This window comes from Arvicanthis niloticus, chromosome 6 (assembly GCF_011762505.2).
Source record: "Arvicanthis niloticus isolate mArvNil1 chromosome 6, mArvNil1.pat.X, whole genome shotgun sequence".
Classification (NCBI taxonomy): domain Eukaryota; kingdom Metazoa; phylum Chordata; class Mammalia; order Rodentia; family Muridae; genus Arvicanthis; species Arvicanthis niloticus.
Genome location: NC_047663.1, coordinates 561565 through 584926, shown reverse-complemented (window position 1 = coordinate 584926; position 23362 = coordinate 561565). Strand labels below are relative to the sequence as shown.

At 40.7% G+C, this 23362-nt stretch overlaps 1 protein-coding gene across 1 annotated transcript; it reads left to right on the top strand.

Moving 5' to 3' along the window:
- Window positions 1-4522: 4522 nt before the first annotated feature.
- Window positions 4523-22544, top strand: LOC117709976 (uncharacterized). Its single transcript, XM_034504437.3, has 4 exons — window positions 4523-4666; window positions 17884-18010; window positions 18202-18262; window positions 19378-22544. The coding sequence occupies exons 1-4, from the start codon at window positions 4664-4666 to the stop codon at window positions 21509-21511; spliced, it is 2325 nt and encodes a 774-aa protein (XP_034360328.2). The 5' UTR covers window positions 4523-4663; the 3' UTR covers window positions 21512-22544.
- Window positions 22545-23362: the final 818 nt, after the last annotated feature.

Sequence of the window (23362 nt, the reverse complement as noted above, 5' to 3'; positions counted from 1 at the left end):
TCTCCCACAGCCTTTATTTATACACAAAATCATTTCCCCAGAAACTTTATTCATTGATTACACATCTTTTCAAAAGTCTTCTTTGATTGCATAATGATACTGAAAGAGGAACAAAGCAAGCAAACAGCAATTTTATGAGAGCTAAGAAATTAACATTATGATAAAATCAATTTTCTCTTAACTCAATATCTTCTTTCTTAAGATTGGTGTCTGTAGCTTTGCAGTTACAGAAGTCCTAGACAGGATGAGTTTATTTGAATTTGATTCTGTTTCAGCTTGGCACAGAATTAATAGATCAAAAGTTATTTTCTATACCTGTTACATCAACAGCCTCTCCTTAGTGCAAGTCAGTGCCAGATGTTAGCTTATACCCAACTACGTAGCCTTATGCTTCCCATGTAACTGTAGTTACAGGAATTGTGAGCTTCCATGTGGGTGCTGGGAACTAAGCCTGAGTCCACTGGAAGAGGAGATAGTGTTCTTAACCACTAAACAATCTCTCCAGCCCCTCTAAGTCCTTAAAAAGTAAAATAAAATGTCATACATAGGAGATAAAAGAACCATGGGGCATTTTTTTTTCTTTTTTTGAAGAAAGGTGCAAGCATGTATTCAACCTGGCTTTATGCAGATCTACAATGAAAAGGAGCAAGCTGATTAAGGAAAAATATAAAGTGTACAGTTTGAGGAGAAAGGGGGTAGGTAGTGTAATAGAGCTGAGTCCTGTGCTCAAGGAGATAAACAGATGAAGGAAAAGCCTGATGCTGAATGGAATAAAGGGATCAGTGACCTTGAGGCAAGACCCCACTCAGCTAGCCTTCCATTTTATAAAAAAGGAGTTAATGAACTGCTCAAGCAGTGAAGGAAACTGTTGAAAACAGAAATCTGCTGTAGCTGTTATTGAACAAGGGGGCCATGTTCCAGCCCCAGTAAGCAACAGAACTTGGTAGATTTGGCCACATGGTTCTGGCTTTAGAGTCAAGGATATAAGAAAGGGGTTGTGGAATTTCTCTCCATGACTAAGGAAAGTCATGGAGACTAAATGTGTGTGAACGGTTTCATGGCACTGAGGCCCAGACAGCTCTTTGCATGAGGCTATGAAGGTGAAGCTTAGATTGCCAGGGAGACCACGAGATGTTGGAAATGCCAGAGCCACCAGAAACCTGCTAAGGAAAGCTGCAGCCTAGATTTGGAACTAGCTCAAGAGAGAAAAGTATGCTGCAGACAACAAAACTAAAAGGAGTTAGAGATCTGAAGAGCATTTTGACATCAGACATGAAGATGCAGTTTGGAGCTTGCCCTTCTGGTTTTAGGTCTTGCCTTGGTCCAGTAGTTCCTCCCTATGGTCCCTTTCCTCTGTTTTGGAATGGTAATATAAATATATTCTGTACCATTGTGTGTTGAATGTATGTGGTCTATGCAATAATGTTACTGCACATTGTGTAAAGATTATCCTTCTATTATTCAAATGCTGATTTCTGTGTCCCACTGCTGTGCTAAGGTTGCAGTTCTTATTTGAAGAATTGCCTATCTTTATGTGATGTAAAAATTGTTCCTCAATAAAGCTAGCTGATGAGCCAATGACTGAGTAATGGAGAGTATAGGGCTGGACATCCTCCCAGCCAGGGGAGAAGGTAAGGGGGGTGAGGCAAGTGGGGATTAGCTATTCTTCGCTAATGACACATGTATTGGCACATGTGTATTTGTTTGCCTCACATAGTGTTGTTAAGCTCCACTTGTCCTAATGCTACCATTGAGAGAAACTCACCAAAGAACTGCTCGTGAGGTTCCTGCAGCAGCTTGCTACTTCCATTGCCTCGCCTCAGGCTGGCTGGAGAGCCTTGCAGTTTCTTCAGGGTTGAACTGTAGCTGCTGGTTCATGTGTGGTGTCTGCCTGAATAGAGGACCGGTCTGCACCTGCTCAGTTGTATTTGGTGTTGGCTACAGGACTGAACTGCTGACAAAGAAGATCCAGCTCACCCCCGCAGAACTACTGCTGATCAGGTCGACTTCCCCTCATCCTAGTAACTTTTCTCTTCCACTGCCTCTGCTGGGTGGTGGGCAAGAGGAGAGGTTGAACGTTTATTAAAATAGGCTATAAAAATTAATGCCTACAGAACTGTTTTTATATTTTGATTTTAAAGGGGTTACAGATAAGAGATGGCCATTAATCTTAAAAGTTCAAAGAGACTTTGAACTTCAGACAAAAGTGGTGTTGAGACTGTTACAGACCTTGGGAACTTTTGAAGTTGGACTGAAAGCATTTTTGCATTGTGATATGGCTGCAAGTCTATGGGGTTAGGGCATGGAATGTAGTGGTTTAAATAAGAATGACCCCCCCCCATAGGTGCATATAATTAAATGCTTAGGTAGTGGCACTATTTAAAAGAATTAGTAGGTGTGGCCTAATTGGAGGATATATGTCACCAGAGGTCTGGTAGGAGCCATATTGTCTCTCGAGGGAAAGGTGCATGGATGTTCTGGGAAGGACCTTCTTGAGGCAAGGACCCTTGAAAATTTTCTCCCATTTGACAAGGACCAGTGGGAATGATAACCAGAACAAGTGTATCGATCCTTTGAATTTCTGTTTATTCAAAAGGTTAAGTAAAGGTCTGACTGACTAACACCTTTAAAGAAGATCCCTTATTGGATGGTCTCAAAATTGATAGGAACATATGAGAAAAAAGGGAGGAGCTTGGAAATGCCAACTATTTCTTCTGAGGACTTAAGCATGCCAACACACTGAGAGGGAAAGTACAAACATCACTGAGAGGAGATAGGGCCTAAAGATCAACAGTAGAGAGTTCATTCTCAGGACAAGTTAGTTCATTCTTAGGTTACATTAGTAAGTTAAATTTGTTGTGCTCTTAAAGGAAATATAAATTGGGTAGATTCATCATTCCCTTAGTTAAGGGGTTCTATACAAGGAACAGTATGAGTTGATGGAAAGCACTAGTTGTCAGTCTCTGTCAGTTCTTGCCAAATGAAGGAAAAGCGGCATACGGCAGGAACATTCAGTAAAATGAAGTCAGATCATAAAAGACGACGCCCAATACACCATGAGCGTACTGAATTGGAAGGTAATAGGAACAATGAAATAATCTAAGCAGGCCATGAAAAGAACCTTTTCCTGTTCATAAATCCCTCCCCCTTTCTCAGCTCCTTTCTATCTGGAAAGGTGTTGAGATAATGAGATGTTTATTCAGCATGGACATTCTCTTCTGGAGGAATCATTCTTCTCCTAGAATGAGATTGCAGGGGAAATTTGAATTTCATGGAGTTCACTGTTTCACTCGATGTTTGCCTCAGGGAAAGATATAAATGTCTCTTAGAGTAATATTCTTATTCCTACCAGGCAGGCAGGCTACAGGGATGACACAGTGGGGATTGAAAAGCTTTGAGGAGACCACAGAGCAGGGGCCTGACGGGTGCTGTCACTGACAAAGAGTGGGAGACTTGGCTGGGCTGACCCATCAGTTATGTATTCTTCTATGTATTCAGAAACTACTGTGACCTGCAAAGGCATTACCACATTGCTTACATTCATAAGGTTTCTCTCCAATGTTTGTTCTTTTATGTGTTTGAAGATAACCAGAAGATGCAAAGCCTTTACACATTGGTTACATTCATAGAATTTCTCTCCAATATGTGTTCTTTATTGATTTTGAGATCATACGGTTGTGACTAGGACTTGCCACATTGATTACATTCATAGGGATTCTCTCCAGTATGTATTTGGGGGGAGGACTTTAATCCAGGCCACAGCTTCTGATGGCAGTCTACACATATAAATGACATTGAAGATTGTAGCACTTTCTCTGTCTGCTTGCCCTACTTCTGGCCAGTAAGGTTCTTTCTCTGTCTCTCATTGTTTTTGTTTGTTTGTTCGTTTTTTTTTTGTTTTGTTTTGACCTTCCCACAGAAGAGGAGGTGCCTGCTGACAACAGTGCTCCCCAGTGCTTGTCACCTGTTTTCCTGCTTTTCTCCCAGGCTTATCCCATACCTACAGGGTGAGAAGTAGCTGCGGTTTACCAAACCCAGAACGGAGCCACAAACAAAACTCTTGTTTCCTGAAATCTCTTTAGCTGTTAATATTCTGGGCACCCACCCACTTGCCGGACCAACTCCGACTGCAAGTTGAATAAGGGTGCTATGCAAGCTTTATACCTCGATTCCAGGAAGAAGAAAGGGAAGTGCAGACTGTGAAGGGAGCTCAGGCAAAGTCTAAAGTCTGCACGGGTGAGCACAGGGGCACTGCCCACAAAGGGGAGGAGCGGGCGCCTGAACCGTGGAAGCTTGAGTGCTGGGTCTTCCCGTGGGAGACAGATCGGTAGGCTGTAGGAGGACAGGGACAAGTGCTACTGAAATGCAAATCCCTGCGGATCTGGAAAAGGTCTGGCTCTGAAAAAGTCTAAGCCGCGAACCGCTGTGCTGTATCGCTCAGTCAACGCTAATCGTTAAGGGAGGTGCTCATGTCACTCAAGACTCACTGACCAATGAGAGCCTTCAGACGGACCTGCCAGTCAGAAGAGGAGGCGGGCTTTCCGGGTGCCGTGCGGCAGGTTCCGCTTAGCCGCTGAGCTGCCTCCAGTGGTTCAGTGTGTTGTGCTGTGCGTCCTGCTGCTGGGGCTGTGAGGTGCTCTCGGACAAGCTCCGAAGTTACGACATGGTGAGGACAGGGTCACTGCCAACAACGGGGAGGAGCGGGAGGCTGAGCAGCGGGAGCTGGTGTGGTGGGTCTTTCCCGGGGCTGGGCGGGGCTGGAGGGGGCGCGGGGGGTGGAGGGGTGGAGGGGAACCAGCGGCCAGATGCGGCCACCTGAGGTCGCTTGTAGTCCTAGCTGCTCGCTGGACACAGTAGTAGCTTCTGAAAACTTCCCCATGGGGGCTGCATCTGCGCAGACCATTTGGAACTGTGGCTTGTGTGTAGAAATGTTCTTGGCGGAATGCCAAACTCGGAGACACCCCCCCTCCTCAGTTTCTATAAGTTCTGTCCTTAGCTTCTGTCCTTAGCATTTAACATTTAAGGTATACGATCCATTTGGAGTTAATTCTGTGCAGATGGTAAGAGGCATCTCATGTGTTGGGTCGCAGTCCAATATTGAGCTGTGATGCAAAGGAGTAGAATTGACGATGTAAGGGATTTACTAAGGCTTAGGAGATAGAAGGTCTCACACGCCAAGTAGAATTTAGCTGAGGAAAGACAGCCTGTGAAACACCCCACTGGTAAGTAGTTTGCTAATCAGGCCTGGTAGAGATTAGAATGCTAGGATACACACATTTATTCACCAGGATCGCTCCAAATCATAACAAAGGAAACGACCCTGATTTACAACCAGCCACCAGGCCCATCCCCGTATCAAAGAGCAGGCCTCTGACAAGCTGCTCACTGAGACATCACAGGATCACAATCAACAGTAAGGCCTGGTGTGCCCTTAAGGTTCAGTTTTCTTCTTGAGAAAAGCATAGTTCTGCCACATGGGCAAGATGACACCTGGTGACAACCATTTGAAAAGTAAAAAATAAAAACAAATAAAACTAGGCTTTCCTTCCCTGAGGTCCCCATGTACAGAGAATGACATAGCTCCTTCTGAAACCCAGGAACGTATTTGTCAGAGACAGTAACAGTCCAAGGCCTAAGCCTTGGGAGCTTTCCCTAAGGCCCTTGGGTATAGAGAGAAAACACAGCTCCTGAAAAAACAGGAATATGCCAGGTGGTGATGGTCTGGGGCCAGAGTCTAAGGGAGGGGTTGCATCAGATTCTGAGAACACAGCTCTTCCCACTGCATGGGGCTGTGGTTATCAGCCCCAAGGCCAGTACAGACTTGGTCAGGAATGTTCCTGAGTCACCCTGAGTTCCCCTTGTGAAGCACTGTTTGATTGAACTTCTCCTAAGTGTGTCCCATTGTATGATGCTTCTGCTAGCTTCATACTCTCATCATCTTTCTGTTGACTTCATAGATGTCTCTTTGTCCTTCCATTTCCCCCATGTAAGTCGTTTATACAAGATGGTATTCTTCTTAAGAAGCTTACTTAGTGTAATCCATAGCTTGGCCAAGACCCCCCCATTTGATCTGCTTTTCCTATGCTTTTCATCATCTGGGACCTTCCACTTAAGACCCATCACTGAAAAGTGACCTGCTGTTTTAGGGAACTGGTGTACTCAAGAAATAATCATGGGGCTATCTTTGCTGTGTAACTCTTCAGTCTGTGTAGGTGGCTAGACTTGCAGCCTCCAGTCCATGTTTAAATTGTTAAAAGTATAACCTGGGTCCTGAACCTAAGAGAGACTTAAGGGGGAGATCATATGTGGAATGAAAAATCTGTCCTACGCTGGCTCCTCCTAGCATTAACCACTGTAGCTGGTCTTTGCTGCTTTGTGGTTTCTTCTTTTTCTTACCCCTCAGTTATCTGCTAACACCAGATAGCTGAGAAACAAGGATAGAGGAGAAAGACATCCTTGAATTTGATTTTTTTTCCTTTTGTTTAAGCTACTAACAAACCACAACCAGCCTCCCTAAAAGACCAATCCTGTCTCTCGGGGTCTTCGGGGTACCCTCCAAAAAGTTCCCAAAATTCCAAATGTCACATCCCCACAGAAATCTGTAGCTGGTAAAACCCATGCTTCTGCTGGAGCACAAGGCTTATCATGGTCAGGGGCTGCAGTCAGTCAGACTCAGCCTCACATCCCTACACCTGGGATCATAACAAAAGCATATTCTTATCATATTTCTGTGTTTTTAAAGAAACTAAAATTCCAGAATTCTCAAAAGTGTCACTACAAATCAGAGGTGGATGCAAGCAGTTATCAAAGAGATTTTTTTTAATTAATCTTTTAGTTGTGTATGGGGTGATTTCTCCCTGGGGAGGCATATTCTATAAGAGCTGTATCTTGGGCCTTTCAGAAAAATGTTTCTGAGACAAGCTGTTTCGACTCAGGTCACCTTGATTCCAGTCTCTTGCTCCCCAGGGCAGTGACCTTGCTTTCGCCCTGATTAAATGTCCTAAATCCTTAGGTTAAAAGGATATATCATGGCAGAGTTTTAAATCAGTCATTAGCTCTCCAAGGCAGCAACAGCAAAAAGATCTACATGTGGAGCATGGCTTCTGCCTTCAGCTCAGAACAGGAGCAACAGTTTAACTGTGTACACTGCAGGTGAAACAGGGTAAGCAGTAGCTACATCACAGACTAAAGCTGAAGGGAGTCAGCTGCAGGGGTCACCATTGTGAAGAAGGGACCTGCTTCAGGCAGGGTGGTGATTTTCTAATTTTGCATCATGTATGTATTCATGGATATTAGTGAAAATAGACCAGATTGGTAGGTGTACAATTTGGGGAGGTTGTGTTCAGCCATGAATATTGAATTTCCAATTAGGGGACTGTCTTATGGAGATAGACACAATCTTTGTTGACATAGTTAAGTCACCTCAGAAGGTTGAGACACAGGCCTTTGGCTGTAGCTGTGTGTGTCAGGTTACAGGTCTCAGCTAACATTGTACATGGGGGCATGGTCAAACATGTTATTAATGCCATTCATCTACCAGGGAATGGCCTATTCTTTTTGACAGTTAGTATAGCTATAGGTTTATTTTTCGATTATATTACCTTTTAAAGAAGTCAATTGCTAGTATTGCTTTTTAAATTTCATTTCCTTAATGCAGCACTGTTCTAATCTCTTATTTGTTTCTATTCTCCAATGTCTCTGGTCATCAAGAATTGTATTCCTTTTACTCAAGTGCTTTGATTATTTGTTTCTGCTTAGCACAATATCTTCTGTAGCTTACCCTTGCCTCATGCTATATAGTTAAGATTGCTTTAAACACCTAATCCTGCCCCGCTGTCCAGTGCCTGGAAGACAGTCCTGCAACGCCTCAGGGTTGGGTGCTGATTGGTCAGTGAGACAAAAGAGAGAGCAGTGAATGAGTGTCTTACCTCTCTGACATTTACAGGGGAATTAGAAATAAAGAGGGACCTCTGTAAGAACTGAGGTCAGTGACCACCCTTGAAGCTGGTGTGGTCATAGCATAGGAGGGACAGAAAGAAGGCAGGAGCTTTCCTGCTCTGACAGTATTGGCATTAGCAGTGGGTAGTCGAGTAATCAATTTTAATCCATCAGTAAATGTCCAAAATGCCCATTTTCACAGAGCAGGGCAATCAAATATCTAAATAAAGATCTAAACTTATTTCCAGAAACCATATTACTGTAGTTAACACTAGTTCAACCATTACAGATGATCTTGACAAACTGGCGTGGCTGCACCTAACAGGAATGTTATTTTTTCTGTCTGAAGGTGCAGGACCCGAGAGGAAAGGTGTGAGTAGTACTTGGTGTGCTCTCGTACACACTGGAGAATAGTGGACTGTAAAGCCTGATTCAACGTTTTTCTTTGTTCTAAATGTTTGACAGATGAGTGTAGACCTGGCTGTCAGCTTCTCCCAAGCATCCCTGAGTCCCTGCCTGTCACAGGGTATGGCTGGTATACCGTATACCCACCCTCTAGCTTAGGGAGTGTGCTGCCGTCCTCCCAGCTGCCCTTCCTTAAGTAATCCAACCATTTTGGTTACCTGGTCTTTTTCATCTATTGTTTACACTGCTGGTGTCTTAGTCTGGCTCTCCCCCTGTCCCTTTCACCCTCTCCTGACATGGCTCTGGGCCATGTCCACTCTCCAGATGTCCCTGCCACTGCCTATGCTCTTCCTTTTATCTCTAATAAACTTTGTTACTGTTCCTTGATTTCAAATTCATAACCACTTTTTGGTTCAGTTGTTGTCACTGTTTTGAGTTTGACTGAAGTTTGGGTGCGGGACTTCCCAGCTGTGAAGTAAAGGATTGGCTGAACTGTACATTGAGTGTGTACTGGAATAGGCACACACCAAGAACTCTGTGCCTTGAAAAGTGAGCAGGTGCCCTGGGAGAGTGCTAGATTCTACTAAAGATTCTGTCTGCTGCTAGGGTGAAGTGGAAGGGCAGAGCTGGGAAGGCCTGTGCTGAGTCATTTTACCTCTACTCCTCCAGTAAGGGAGCTGTTATTCTCCTCTGGACAGGCTAGCAATCAGAAGGAGCACAAGTGAGAGGGAGCTTGCAGGTTCTTTGCAAATTCTCCTCTGATGCAATTCATCAGAGAGCTGAGAGGGAGCCCACAAGCCATACCACGGTGAGTATGGCACACACCAGGAAAAGCAGGTTGGCTAAGCTATCAGGGTTCAATCTGATTGGATTTGGATGGACCTTGAAACAGACTGTGGTACTGTTGGTACATGTGGTGACCTGGGCAGAGGGCCTTGGCCTCTCAGCCTGCCTGAGTGTGGATTCCCTATGGCGGGGTCGGGGGGAGGGGAGGAGGCTCTGCAGCTCTGGCCATAGGAAGCTGTGTTGCTTATACTATCACTGCCCAGTGTGCACACATAGCACTACTTCTGGTGTGCAGTGGGAAGACAGATTTGAAAAATCAAAGGTCTGGTTTCTAGAAGCTCTGAACATTGCATTGTGCATTCATTTTTGTGTGATAAATTTTACAAGTCGTTTAGACACTGGTAGAAAGGAGATGATAAGAATCGTCCTTCAGCAATATTTGATTAAAATCCTTTAACCTTTCCCCTACCACTGGCTTCAATGAATGGTGTGATTCAGGGAAATTCAGTTCCAGGGTACAAAAGGAGTTTCTGAAATACAGAGGTTTCTCAGGTGTGCATGGAGGTGTGCAGGTAGGTAAGGAAGTTTCCACATCATGTGACAGAATCCATGTGTCAGGAAACAGACGTTAAATTATTCCTCAACATTGTTTTGTGTGTGGGCTCCGTGTGGCTGGGTTTGGGTGAGGTCACAAGGAGGCATGGGGAGCTGCACAGACAGGGCCTACCTCTCTTATCACCTTCATACAGAGAGAGCTTTATTTAGAGCATGGGAAGAAAGATTAATAGTAGTTGGAGGTTTGGAAAATAACAATTTAGGGCTCACCTACTTTTAAACCCAAACGATGAAGGTAAAGTTAGTTTTAGAAGGAAGCACCTGTGTTTGAAAGTGATGTCTAATGAATGAGAGAAAGATGTGTCAGACTAGGATGTGCCCAACTCTGTAGAGAAGACAGAAGAAAGAGAACACACATAGGAGGAAGCAGTGCAGAGGGAGAGAGGAGGGGGCAGTTTTACAGAGATGGGTAAAGAAAGAACAAGCTAGACACAGGTGAAGATAGAACTAGCCAGAGAATGAGAAGGAGCCAGAAGACTAGAACAGAACAGTAGAGTTAGTTTGAGGCCAATCGAAGCAATTCAGTCAGAAATGAAAGAAGCCAGTTTGAATCATTTAATGTGGAGAGGAGTTTAGAGCCAGAACAGCTGAGTTGACCAACCAGCCAGAATTCATTAAGAAAAAGAAAGGGTGAGTTTATTCAGCAGTTAAGTCTCAGAGGCTGAAAACATTCTAAACCTAGATAAGATTGCACAGAGGCTAGAAGCTTCCAAGACTAGGCCTAGGTTAGCAGATGAAGGAAGTAAGCCTCTGAGATTACAGTTACATCAGGCAAATAAAAGATACTTTTACACCCCTGTGTGATTTTCACCATCTACACAAGCAGAACAAGAACTGTATCTTGTTCTGTATGTGTCACAGTCATGCTGTCCCTGTCATCACTATTTTGCTTTTCTTTGTTCATTATTGCTCTTTTCCTTCTTTGCATTTTCATTTAAGCAATATTGAATTAATGTTATAATTGAAGATATATTCTTCTCTCATACAATATATTCTGACCTATGTTTCCCTTCCCTCCATTCCTTCTAGCCTCCCACCACCACCTCCCCTATTCTCCTCTCCCCTAGATCCACCCCACACCCCCATTTCCTCTTCAGAGAGCAGCAGACCTCCAAGAGAAGACAGCTAAACAGGACAAAACAACATAGGAAAAGACAAGGCGAAAGCCTTCACATTGAGGCCGGGCAAGGCAAAACCAATAGGAAGGAAAGAGTCTCAGGATCAAGGAAAAGAATCAGAGCTACACCTGCTCCCACTGTTAGGAGTCCAACAAAACACCAAGCTAACAGCCATAACATCAGTAGAGGACCTGGCACAGACCCATGCTGGCCCCATGCTTGCCATTTAACTCTCCATATGGATCCTGGAAATCCAGAGAGTGTTAGTCATGGATCCCCTTCATGTCCTGGGCCTCAAGTTAAACCAAACATTGGTTGACCACTCAAACAAGTTTGTTACTGTTATGGTCCAGCACATCTTGCAGGAAGGACCAATTGTAAGTAGAGGGTTTTTGTAGCTGGGTTGGTGTCCAGGTCTCTTTCTGTAGCCTGTAGAGTACCTTGTCTCCTACAAGAGGCTAGAACATAGGGGTGAAGCTTGACCTCTACATTCAGCAGAGCTGTGTAGAATTTGTCCTCAGTGATGGGGCCCTGCTGTCAGTTTTCGAAGAGCCAAGTTTTGTCTTAGCATCAGCATGGGTTTTTCACGGATCTCCAAGAGACCTTCTTGGCCAACAGCTCAACCAAATGTAACCCATTACCATCACTGAAGCCCTGCCTGGCGTCAAAGGATGGTCAGTTGAGACTCCACATCCTCCATTCCTAGGAGTCCTTGTCAGGCTCACCCTCATAGATTCCAGGAAGTTGCCATTGCACTGGGTTTCTACACTAATCCCCAAATGCCCCCTAATTCCAGCTGTTTCTCCCTGCAGTGTGCTCTCTCCTTTCATCCTATCCCACAACCCCAACTGATCCCCCTCACCATCAAACCCTTGTCTACTCACTGACACTGTTCTATTTCCCCTTTGGAGGGAGATCCATGCTTCTTTTCTATAGCTCTCCTCTTTACCTAACCTCTCTCGGTTTGTGAAATGTAGCTTGGTTATTATTTATCTAATTGAAAATATCCTTGTATAAGTGAACGCATATCATATCAGTCATTCTGGGTCTGGGTTATATCACTTAGTGTGATTTTTTTTTTCTAGTTCCATTTATTTGCCTGTAAATTCATGATGTCGTTTTTTTTTTTTTTTTTTTTTTTTTTTTATAAATAAATACCACAGCTGAATGATATGTGAATGAGCTAAATTTTGTTTATCCATTCTTTAATTGAGGGATATCTAGCTTGTTTTCAGTTTCTGGCTAGTATGAATAAATATGCTATGAACATAGTTGAGCATGTGCCCTTATGGGAGGATGGAGCATGTTTTAGATACATGCCAAAGAGTGGTATAGCTGGGTCTTAAGGTCTAAGTTTTCTGAGGAACCACAATTCTGAGGAAGTACTGATTTCCATAGTGGCTATAGTAGTTTACACTCCCAGAAGCACTGAAGAATTGTTCACCTTTCTCATACCCTTGCCAGCACGAGGTGTCATGTGTATTATTGTTCTTAGCCATTTTGACATGTAAGATGGATTCTCAAAGTAGTTTATTGGCATTTCCCTATTGACTAAGATGGTGAAGATTTCTTTAAGTCTTTCTTGGCCATTTGAGATTCTTCTGTTCAGAATTTTCTGTTTAGGTCTATACCCCATTTTTTAGTTGGAGTTTTTGCTTTGTAACATCTAGTTCCTTAAGGTCTTTATATATTTTGCATATTAGATCTCTGTACAATGTGGATTTGGTAAAATAAATAAATAAATAAATAAATATAAAAATAAATCTTTTCCCATTCTTGAAGCTGCCTCTTTGTCCAATTGACTGGCCTTTAGCCACTTCCAATCCATTTCTGGCAAAGAGGAGAAACAGAGTGCACAGGATGAATGCTGGCCTGTAATTATTATTATTATTATTGTAATCTTGTAGTTGTTTAAAAGCCTTATAGCTCTGTTTTTCTGTTTTTTTTTAAATCAGTGGTGTTAGCTATGTTGTGTGATTTTAGTCATTATAATCCAATTGTATTATTGTTTCCTTATGAAATGATAGACCTTCACCTGTTTTTGTCTTCTGAACATTTACTATATCATGTTATAGTAAAACTTGAGTTTTTCATAGTTTGGGGGGCGTTCTGTGGAGATTCAGTTTTAGTTTCTTCTTCCTGATCCTGAAGGCTTGACTCTTCTCATTTCTTGGCAAAACTATGCTTTCCAATTCTTGCAATCATCAGTGTTTGGATTTTTGCTACTGAAGTGATTGATATGGTTAGCACATTGAATTTGTTTTGTTTTTTAAACTTTCTCATATATTATTGTCTGTGTGTCCTAAGTAGGTTCAGTTGTCAAAATTTTAGAGCTTACAGTCATTTGAGGGAGCCTCACTTGAGGCATGTTCTCATCAAAATGGCTGGATGCTGTGTCAGTGAGAGATTGTGTGGAGTGATGATTGGTGTGGGAAGGCTCGTCCACTGAGGGTGGCAGGATCCCTAAGCAAGTGGGCCTGGGCTGGATGAGAGACTAGCTGAGCATCAGACAGTGACCAAGCAAAAGGGCAAGTCAGGAAACAATGTTTGCCATGGGTTTTGCCTTCCTTTTTGAAGCTTGAGTTTCAATCCTAAGCTCTCAAGATGATGGACTGTGATCTGACAGGACCAAATAAGTGGATTTGTTCATTACCTGAGATAATGCTTTTGTGTAGAGGATTCAATCACAGCAACAGCATAGTAGCAAGCTAGAACAACAAAAGAAAATCATACGCAAAAAATGATTTTGCTGCTGGACACAACCTGGAAATGTTCCCTTTTGGAGGAATGTGGAAAACATCATCACTTGAGACGACAAACGGCATAGAAAGCTATACTCAGAGCTCAGTCAGCTTTTGTTGTGGTACCTAGAATATCTGAGTCTTGCCAGTAATGCAGAAAGAAGTCCATGTCATTGTATTTCATTAGAAAATATACTACAAGAAAAATTTAGCTATAATCCAATTATGTATTATTTTGACCCAAAATCCTTCTTATTCTTCCCATGATCTGAGAAATTAAGGCAGGCAGAATTAAAAAATAATGGGCTGAATTCTTAGATGGAATATTGAATCTCTTGGATGAGTATTACCAGTGACTCCTTCAGGACTACAATGAAAAAAAAAGAAAAAGAAAGAAAACAAACAGGTGGGCTGAAATAAATGCAAAGTCTGTTTTGTAGAGAAAACCTGCTCTGAGTAGTTTCAGGTGGCAGCCAGATGCTGAAACAGAGGCCTAATTTTCAAAGAGATTATCACCATTAAAAAGAAGGTCCTTACTCAGGATTAGAAGCCTAAACTATTGCCCTAAGGGAAACACTCCCTTCTGCTAAGCCTTCAATGAATGGAAGGGGGAGTAGGCAAAGTGATTCCTAGTCCCTGGAAGGGACTTCATACAAAACTTGCCCCAACTGTGGTTCAACCGTGGCAGGGTCCATCCCAATTTAGAATACAAACTTGAGAGCATAACCAAGTTCTGGAAACAAAAAGATGCAAAATTTAAGGTCATGGATTCTTCCCCTGTGGCAGAGTCAGAGCCCCAGTGTGGAAGGACACTGTGAAAATGCATTGCATGAACCTGTGAGGATGAAGCCAGAGTTGCATTTTGAGACAAGATGTTGAGATACCTAAGCTGTGAAACACCTGCCATGGAGAGCTGCTTAAAGGAAGTGCAAGTAACTAAACTGAGAGACATATGAGAAGGTGCAGGGATAGGGCCATCTAAGCCCTTTGAAACTGAGGCCCCTTGTGTCTCACATAGAGCTGCAGGATTTGGTGTATGCCCTGCTGAGTTTCTTGCTTTGGTTCAATCTTGCCTCACTATGTACAGATTCCTCTCCATTGGAATGGGAAGCGGTATTCTGTGCCATTGTATGTTTGAAAGATATAACATGCTTTCTGATTTTACAAGATGTAGTAATCAAGAGATTGTCTTGAGTGTCAGAAAAGATTATTGGCATTTGAACAGTGTATGAGCTCTTGCAGACTCTTGCAGGTCTTGCAGATCATTGAAGTTAGATTAAATGCATTCTTTTCCTGGGATGACCATGAGCCTAAGGTGACCAGGGTCAGGATGTAGTTGATTGAGTTAAAAAGCTCCCAGATAGGACGATGTCTTAAACATTTGTCTCTTCTTTGCGGCCTTCTTTGGGAAGTTTATAGACGCTTTTGTAGCAGGAGCCTTCCCAGATTCCTTATTGGGGATGGGATTTGAATGTCTATAGACTCAACAGACTCAACCCATTTTCTGTGTTTTGTGTCTACTGTGTTGTGGTTGAAACAGGTCAGTGAGCTTCCTTTCCATTCTGTTATGCCTTTACCATTATAAAATTTGCTGGGAGCCTGCCCAGCCAGGAATGGGCTTGAAATGGGACACAGTGTCAGATGTAGCTTTAAAGATGGTCTCCAGACATAGTTTTAAAGACTGATGGTCTCTGGCCTTCTAGGTCTCTAATTATACTGAATGCTTTCTGATAAATTATTAAAAATTCTAAAAACTTTATTGTTTATTCTATGGTTAAAAAATTATGGCTTCTTTTCTCATTAACTCTGTGCTTTACGCAACTCTTTATGCTATATAAGCACTAGGGAAACTCTTTCTAACTGTCCTGTGGTTCCTTAGGCACTAAAATGTTAACTCTTTATTGCCTGTGCTTTAATAAGTGCTAATATCTAGCGATTGGCACATGCTGTTTAGCAGCAGGGAGTTAAGTAAAAGGATTTGTTGCTAGTGCCCCTTTCTCTGATGAGTCAGCCAAAGCTTCTCTGGCTAAGCTGGTGAACCAGAGAGGAAGGAAAGGAAAATGATTAAGATTCTTTATACAGGCAAATATGCACAGACACGTACATATTCAAACATTCATACACCCACACTCTGGCTGGACCCAACCGTCTGTCACAATCAACTCCACAAGTATGCACATGCTTACATATATGCACATATACCTATATACATACATATAGATGGACATACACATTTGGATGGGTGGGTGGGTGGTTGGATGGATGGGGCAAAGCTCTTCAAGCCAAACCATTCAACCAATAACTTCATTTCTTTTCTCTGACCTTTTTATACCTTCTTAGACAGAAAGTTCTTTAGAAAATTACCTCAGAAATAAAATGTTACATAAAATGGGAGTTACAGAAGGATGTTGATATTAAGTTCAAAGAATTGTTTCATTATAATATGTTCATCATAAGTTCAAAGCAACACTTTTTACATGACCTTGCCATGTGCGGCACAGTGCACATCGGTGACTTTATCCTTGTACCTAAATGTTTTTTCTTTAACACAACATTGTCCCAAGTATATTTCTCTTTTTAATGCAATTATGGAAGCTCATTGAATTCTTTATTATGCAGCTTTTGCTTACTATTATGAAAAGTGAACACAATCTATTCTTGATTCTAACTTTATTACATCTTTCTAGCAATTAAGACCATCTCTAAAAACTTTCTTCCTAAAATTATTTGAATCAAATTAGGAATTCCATAGACTCATTATATATTTGCCTATATAACATAATTACAAGGTAGTGCATCTTCTTAGGTCTGCAGAAATCCACTCAAAAGGGTAGCTGAATACCTAGTGAGTGTTACATATTTAATAATTACAACGGGAAGACATATTAGTAGCAGGAATATTTCCTCAAATGTAATCTCCTAGGCCCTGCCTAGAGAGGCAAATCCATGGCAGAACTATCTCAGGAAGATCACCTGCTAGTTTTTAGCTTCTCCTAGATGGCTCTTGGCAAGACTCTATCCCTAAATCACATAAGATGCAGTAGAAGCAGTTGCTTTTCAGTGTTAAACTATTTTGTGAGCCTAGTGTTTTTATATTTTTAATTTTGTTGTTTTTGAAGACAAAGTTTCTCTATGTAGGTAGTTATATAGAACATGCAGGCCTCAAACTTAAAGTTCCACCTCATTCTGGCTCCAGCATGCTGGGATTAAATGTGGGTCAAGATGGATTTTTGTGTGTTTGTTTGTTTTTATATTATTGACTGATGGACATGAAATATAGATTTTGGCACGTGTTATATATAGGCTGTTGTATTGATCTTCATCCATGTGAATTTTGAAATCTGGCAGAATATTCTATTTCTCAGGATGGTATGTATTCATGACACTAATACTGCCTGAACTTTCTGAGTCATTAAGTTGCAGGCACATAACATTCTTTCTACCTGTTGTGTTTAATCGATTTTTTAAATTAATATATTTTGCCAGTATGCATGAATATGCACCTCATGTGTGCCTGGTCCACATAGTACTCAGAAGATGGCCTCAGGCTTTTTGTACTTGGAATAATGAATAGTTGTGAGCCTCCTTGTAAGTACTGACAATTGAGCCCAGTTATTTGCAAGACCAGGAAGAGCACATCTCTGCTGAGCTATCTCTCCTGCCCTATGTTGCTGACTTAGGATCAACATTTAAATTGCTAATGTTTTCATCTGTCCATTTATAACTGTTTAAACACATATCCCCTTTTAGTAAGATCCTATTAATGTTACACTTTTAACTGGGGCACTTCAAGATTTTGGAAGATGAATACAGAACTGTCTTTGAGGGAACTTCAGTAAAAACCTTTGGGTTATTTTTCTCTTTCTTGTTTGATTGATTTTTACGGGGGAGACAGGGTCTTAAAATGTATCTCTGGCTGTCCTGGACAGTCTGGCATCCAGCTCAATGAGATACACCCACCTCTGCCTCCTGAATGCTAGGATTAAAGGCAGCCCCCCCCCCCTCTCTCACACACACACAAACACACACACACACTCACACTCTGTCAATTGGCATTTCTCTTGCAAGACTATATATCCTATTCAAAGAGTGAAACAATGAGAGAGGTGAACCTCATTATACAGTTTACTTATAAGATGATTTGGTGATTGCATTAGCACTTCTGGATCAAGAAATAAATGGAGCAGAATTATGTGAATATATTGTCACTGAAGTATACATTTATAGTGTCGTCTGTATCATGCTGTCTGTGTCATGGTTTCATTTGTGGGATATTTTAGAATTCAGTGACCTATGATGATGTGCATGTGAACTTCACTCGGGAAGAATGGGCATTGCTGGATCCTTCACAGAAGAGTCTCTACAGAGATGTGATGCTGGAGACCTACAGGAACCTCACCGATATAGGTAAGACACTGAATTTTCTTTCACTTTTTCAAATAAAGAAACAACTGTTTCTTTGTGACTGATGCTCCTCTGTAATTTCACTTGAAAACGAGAAAGACTGAGGTGAATAAATCAGGTTCACTGAAGATAGTAAGTTAAATTTTTCCTAATTTCTAATAATAATTCATACCTTTTCTGTTACTATATTTTAGGTTACAATTGGGAAGCCCATAATATTGAAGAGCATTGTCAAAGTTCTAGAAGACATGTAAGGTAATTTTTCATGTGCAAGTTGGTATGAATATGCCTCTGAAGAATTTTAATGTGTCCTGTACATATAAAGGAAAACAACAGTGTACAAAAAGCACTTCTTTAAGTATATTGATGATTATTAAATTCTCAAAAATCCATGAACCTCAGTGTCAGGTGTCTGATTTGTATTTTCAAGGCATTCCTCTGAGAAAAAAGACAAGAAAACGGTGCCTCATCATATATTACCATTTACTAGACACATTGCAGCTACTCTGCAGACTTGGCAATCTATTTAGATTCATACCACTCACATATTCTAAAAGATACATACATTGAATAGGTACATATGTCCAAAACCTTCTAATAAGGAAATATTCCATAGAAAAGCTGGTGTTGCTCATATACCTGTAGTAACATTGCTAAGGTTAGTGAGAGAGGCAGTTTATGAGAGTCAAGAACATTGTTGAGGAGAAACTTTAATTCCTATACCACGTCTTCGATGAACAAAACGTCAAACTCTATGACTGCAATGTGGAAATATTTCATTTAGTAGGTATATCATGTGTCACAATGGATACAGGCCATTTGAGCCTAGGGATATTAAAAGAAGCAATGTACCTCTCTCTCTCTCTGAGAACAGTTAGAAGATATCTCCCATTTGAGTAGACTTCTTAGTGTGATACAAGTTTATAGTTAGTTTTCCAACGTCATTGGGAATATATCCACAAACTCATACGGCAGAAAATCCCTGTGAGTATTTGGGATGTGGAAATTTTTCTCTGACCTGTTTCCATTGCAAATTATATATGCAAATGTAGTGTATTTTGCACTATAGGAAAATAAGAAATTTATAAATGCATTCAGTGTGGTAAAGCTGTGAGTTCTACCAGTTCTCTTCAAATATGTGAAAAATCTCATAGAGAAAAAGGACACTATAGATGTGAGCCTTGTAATAAATGCTCTTACCATTACAGGTATCTTCCAAGAAGCAATGCAACCCATAATGAAGGGGAAACCTTAAGATCTGATTCTTCTTTACAACTAGACTGAATTGTAAAATTAATTCCTACAGATAATAAGATTCATCAGTATAATGAATGTGGTAAAGCTTTGACATTTTCCAATTATCTTTGCAGGCATGAAAGAAGTCATACTGGAGAGAAACCCTATAAAGGTATTCAATATGGTGAATCCCTTGTACATCACAGTATTCTCCAAATACATGAAAGAACATGTACTAAAGAGAAACCCTATAAATGTAATCGAAGTGATAAAGCCTTTTCACAACACAGTTATCTCAGAACCCATAAAAGAACACATACTGGAGAGAAGCTGTATGAATGTAATCAGTGTGGCAAAGTGTATTCTCGACAGAGTTATCTCCGAATACATAAAAGAACACATACTGGAGAGAAACCTTATGAATGTAAGCAGTGTAGTAAAGCCTTTGCATGCCATGGTCAGCTTCGAAGGCATGAAAGAATTCATACTGGAGAGAAACCTTACAAATGCAATCAATGTGATAAAGCCTTTTCACGACACAGTCACCTTCAAATACATAAAAGAACACATACTGGAGAGAAACCTTATGAATGTCATCAATGTGGTAAAGCCTTTTTATGTTCCAGTCATCTCAAAATACATAAAAGAACACATACTGGAGAGAAACCTTATGAATGTAATCAGTGTGGTAAAGCCTTTACATATCGTGGTGGACTTCAAAGTCATGAAAGAACACACACGGGAGAGAAGCCCTATGAATGTGATCAATGTGGTAAAGCCTTTGCATCTAACAGTAGTCTTCAATACCATAAAAGAACACATACTGGAGAGAAACCCTATGAATGTAATCAATGTGGTAATTCTTATTCACAACCATGTATTCTCAAAATCCATAAAAGAACACATACTGGACAGAAACCCTATAAATGCAACCAATGTGATAAAGCCTTTGCATGTCATAGTAGTCTTCAAAGTCATGAAAGAAAACATACTGGAGAGAAACTTTATGAATGTAAGCAATGTGGTAAAGCCTTTACATATCATGGTGGACTTCAAAGTCATGAAAGAACACACACGGGAGAGAAGCCCTATGAATGTGATCAATGTGGTAAAGCCTTTGCATGTCACAGTAGTCTTCAAAACCATAAAAGGACACATACTGGAGAGAAGCCCTATGAATGTAATCAATGTGGTAAAGCCTTTGCATATCATAATTATCTTCAAATACATAAAAGAACACATACTGGAGAAAAACCCTATGAATGTAATCAATGCAGTAAGGCCTTTTCATGTCATAGTAGTCTTCAAAATCATAAAAGAACACATACTGGGGAGAAACCCTATGAATGTAATCAATGTGGTAAAGCCTTTGCATGTTACAGTAATCTTCAAAACCATAAAAGAACACATAGTGGAGAAAAACCCTATGGATGTAATCAATGTGGTAAAGCCTTTACATGTCATAATAGTCTTCAAAACCATAAAAGAACACATACTGGAGAAAAACCCTATGAATGTAATCAATGTGGTAAATCCTATTCAAGTCCACGAAATCTCAGAATACATAAAAGAACACATAGTGGAGAGAGACCCTATGAATGTAATCAATGTGGTAAAGCCTTTGCATATCATGGTTATCTTCAAATCCATAAAAGAACACATACTGGAGAAAAGCCCTATGAATGTAATCAATGTGGTAAAGCCTTTGCATGTCACAGTAATCTTCAAAACCATAAAAGAACACATACTGGAGAAAAGCCCTATGAATGTAATCAATGTGGTAAAGCCTTTGCCTGTCACTATAGTCTTCAAAACCATGAAAGAACACATACTGGAGAAAAACCCTATGAATGTAATCAATGTGGTAAAGCCTTTGCACATCATAATTATCTTCAGATACATAAAAGAAAACATACTGGAGAGAAACCCTATAAATGTGATCAATGTAGTAAAGCTTTTACATGTCATAGTAATCTTCAAAACCATAAAAGAAAGCATACTGGAGAGAAACCCTATGAATGTAATCAATGTGGTAAAGCTTTTACATGTCATAGTAGTCTTCAAAACCATATACGAAAGCATACTGGAGAGAAACCCTATGAATGTAATCAATGTGGTAAAGCTTTTTCACAACTAAGTAATCTCCAAGTACATAAAAGAAAGCATACTGGAGAGAAACCCTATAAATGCAATCATTGTGGTAAAGCTTTTTCACAATCAAATAATCTCCAAGTACATAAAAGAAAGCATACTGGAGAGAAACTTTAGAAATACAATGAATGTGTTGAAGCCTTTTCACAATACTGTAGTGTCAGGAGCCATAATGGGACAAGCTAATAATTGGCAGATGATCATCCTGAAATGCTTGCCTCGGATTATTATATAATCTGCGACGAGTGTGCCCCATTAGCAAGGCTGTGGTGGACGTGATTTTAGGAAAGATTTCTGCTATTAATATGCTTTTCCTATTATTATTATTATTAGATATATGCTACTATCACTAAGCAATAGCACACCCCTTTGTAGCAAATCTCTGCAGATCCATGAAGATGGACTGTCTTGTAGTGATACTACATAGGCAAATAGATGACTTCTTAAGTCTTAATGATGATCGTATAAGAATTCCTAAAAGTGATTACTAAGCTCTTTTACAACAGGACTGCTATTAAGTCCCTCAGGCATAGTCAAACTGCAATGAGAACTCTGCCAGTCTCCCGAGTGTTATCAGTTACTTGCACCGAGAGAGATAGTAACTGGACCTTCTCCTGCTCAGAGCACATTCCAAGAGGTTGTAAAACAATTAACCTAGGTCACTAGAGGAAATCCACGATTTATTATAGGTACCAGGACAGAAGAGAAAATATTGCCTGGGTTATCTATACAAAACTTCACTAATTTATAGTTTCAAACTTTCTGCAAACCTGTGGAGCTAGACAGGTGATGAATGTCTAGCTAGATAATTACTCCTAATGGGTATTCATATAAACATTCTGTGTTGTAAACTTCTATTTCAATTTATGATTTGAATTTTGGTATGAACTTGTGATGAACTTTGTAACATGTGATCATGTACTCTGAATGGTATATAAATACTGAAGACAAAGAGTTGGGGGGGGGGGATTAACGAGTTCGGAATCAGTTAAGACCCCGTCACCCTTTCCCCCTACCTAGAATTTTTCTCCCTTAGAATTTTTACTTTGTTAGAATCTTTTCTTCTTCCCCATTCAGGACCTTTCCACGTTTCCCCTCAGATAGCTTTCATAAGATACTTTTTACACTTAATAAACTCTATAGCAACTTTTCTAAGTGTCTTTTCTTCCTGGGACCTCAGACTAGCAGATGTAAGTTAGAGCCCAGCAGTTCCTGCTGAGATAGAACAAAGGCCACATTGCCTAATCCTCTGCTCTTGGGCTGCAGGTGTTAATCACCCTAGCCTGCAGTCTCTTACCCTCAGAAGAAGTTTTTATGTTAGCACAAAGCTATTTAACCCCTTGCTGATATTAGGGCTGGGTTACAAGTGCCAGTTTCTGGCCACAGGATTGCTGACTGCAGATCAGCTACAGTAGCATAGGGGCTGCCTCAAGAAGAAACAGACAGATGGAGGAGGAGAAGAAAGAATAAGCAGCTTCTCTCCTCCTCTTATCCCCAAGCGGGGGGTGGGGGTGGGGTCCCTGGCACTGTAGTCTCCAAATACATGAAAGAACACATACTGGAGAAAAGCCGTATGAATGTAATCAATGTAGTAAATCTCTTTTATGTTCATCTTTAAAGGCATGAAAAAATTCATACTGAGGAGAAACCTTACAAATGTAATCAATGTAAAGCTTTTCACATTTAATGATTATTTCACATACTGGGGAAAAAAACTGCATGAATTTAATCAATATGGTAAGGTCGTATTTCAGGTGAGTAGTCTCTGAATTCATAGACGAATATATACTGTAAAGAAACCCTATGGATTTCATCATTGAGGAAAAGCCTTTTCATAACCAAGTAATCTCCAAATATATAAAAGAACACATATGGAGAGGAACCTTATGTATGTAACCAGTGTGGTAAAGCGTTTGCAAGTCAGTGATCTTCAAAGATGGTGGTTTGAGTATGCTTGGCCAATGAGAA

Excerpts from the sequence above, each read along its gene's own strand:
- LOC117709976 (XM_034504437.3), top strand. Across the intron at positions 18,011-18,201 it reads CAGGAACCTCACCGATATAG|GTTACAATTGGGAAGCCCAT; the intron begins GTAAGACACTGA and ends ACTATATTTTAG. Across the intron at positions 18,263-19,377 it reads AGTTCTAGAAGACATGTAAG|GCATGAAAGAAGTCATACTG; the intron begins GTAATTTTTCAT and ends TTATCTTTGCAG.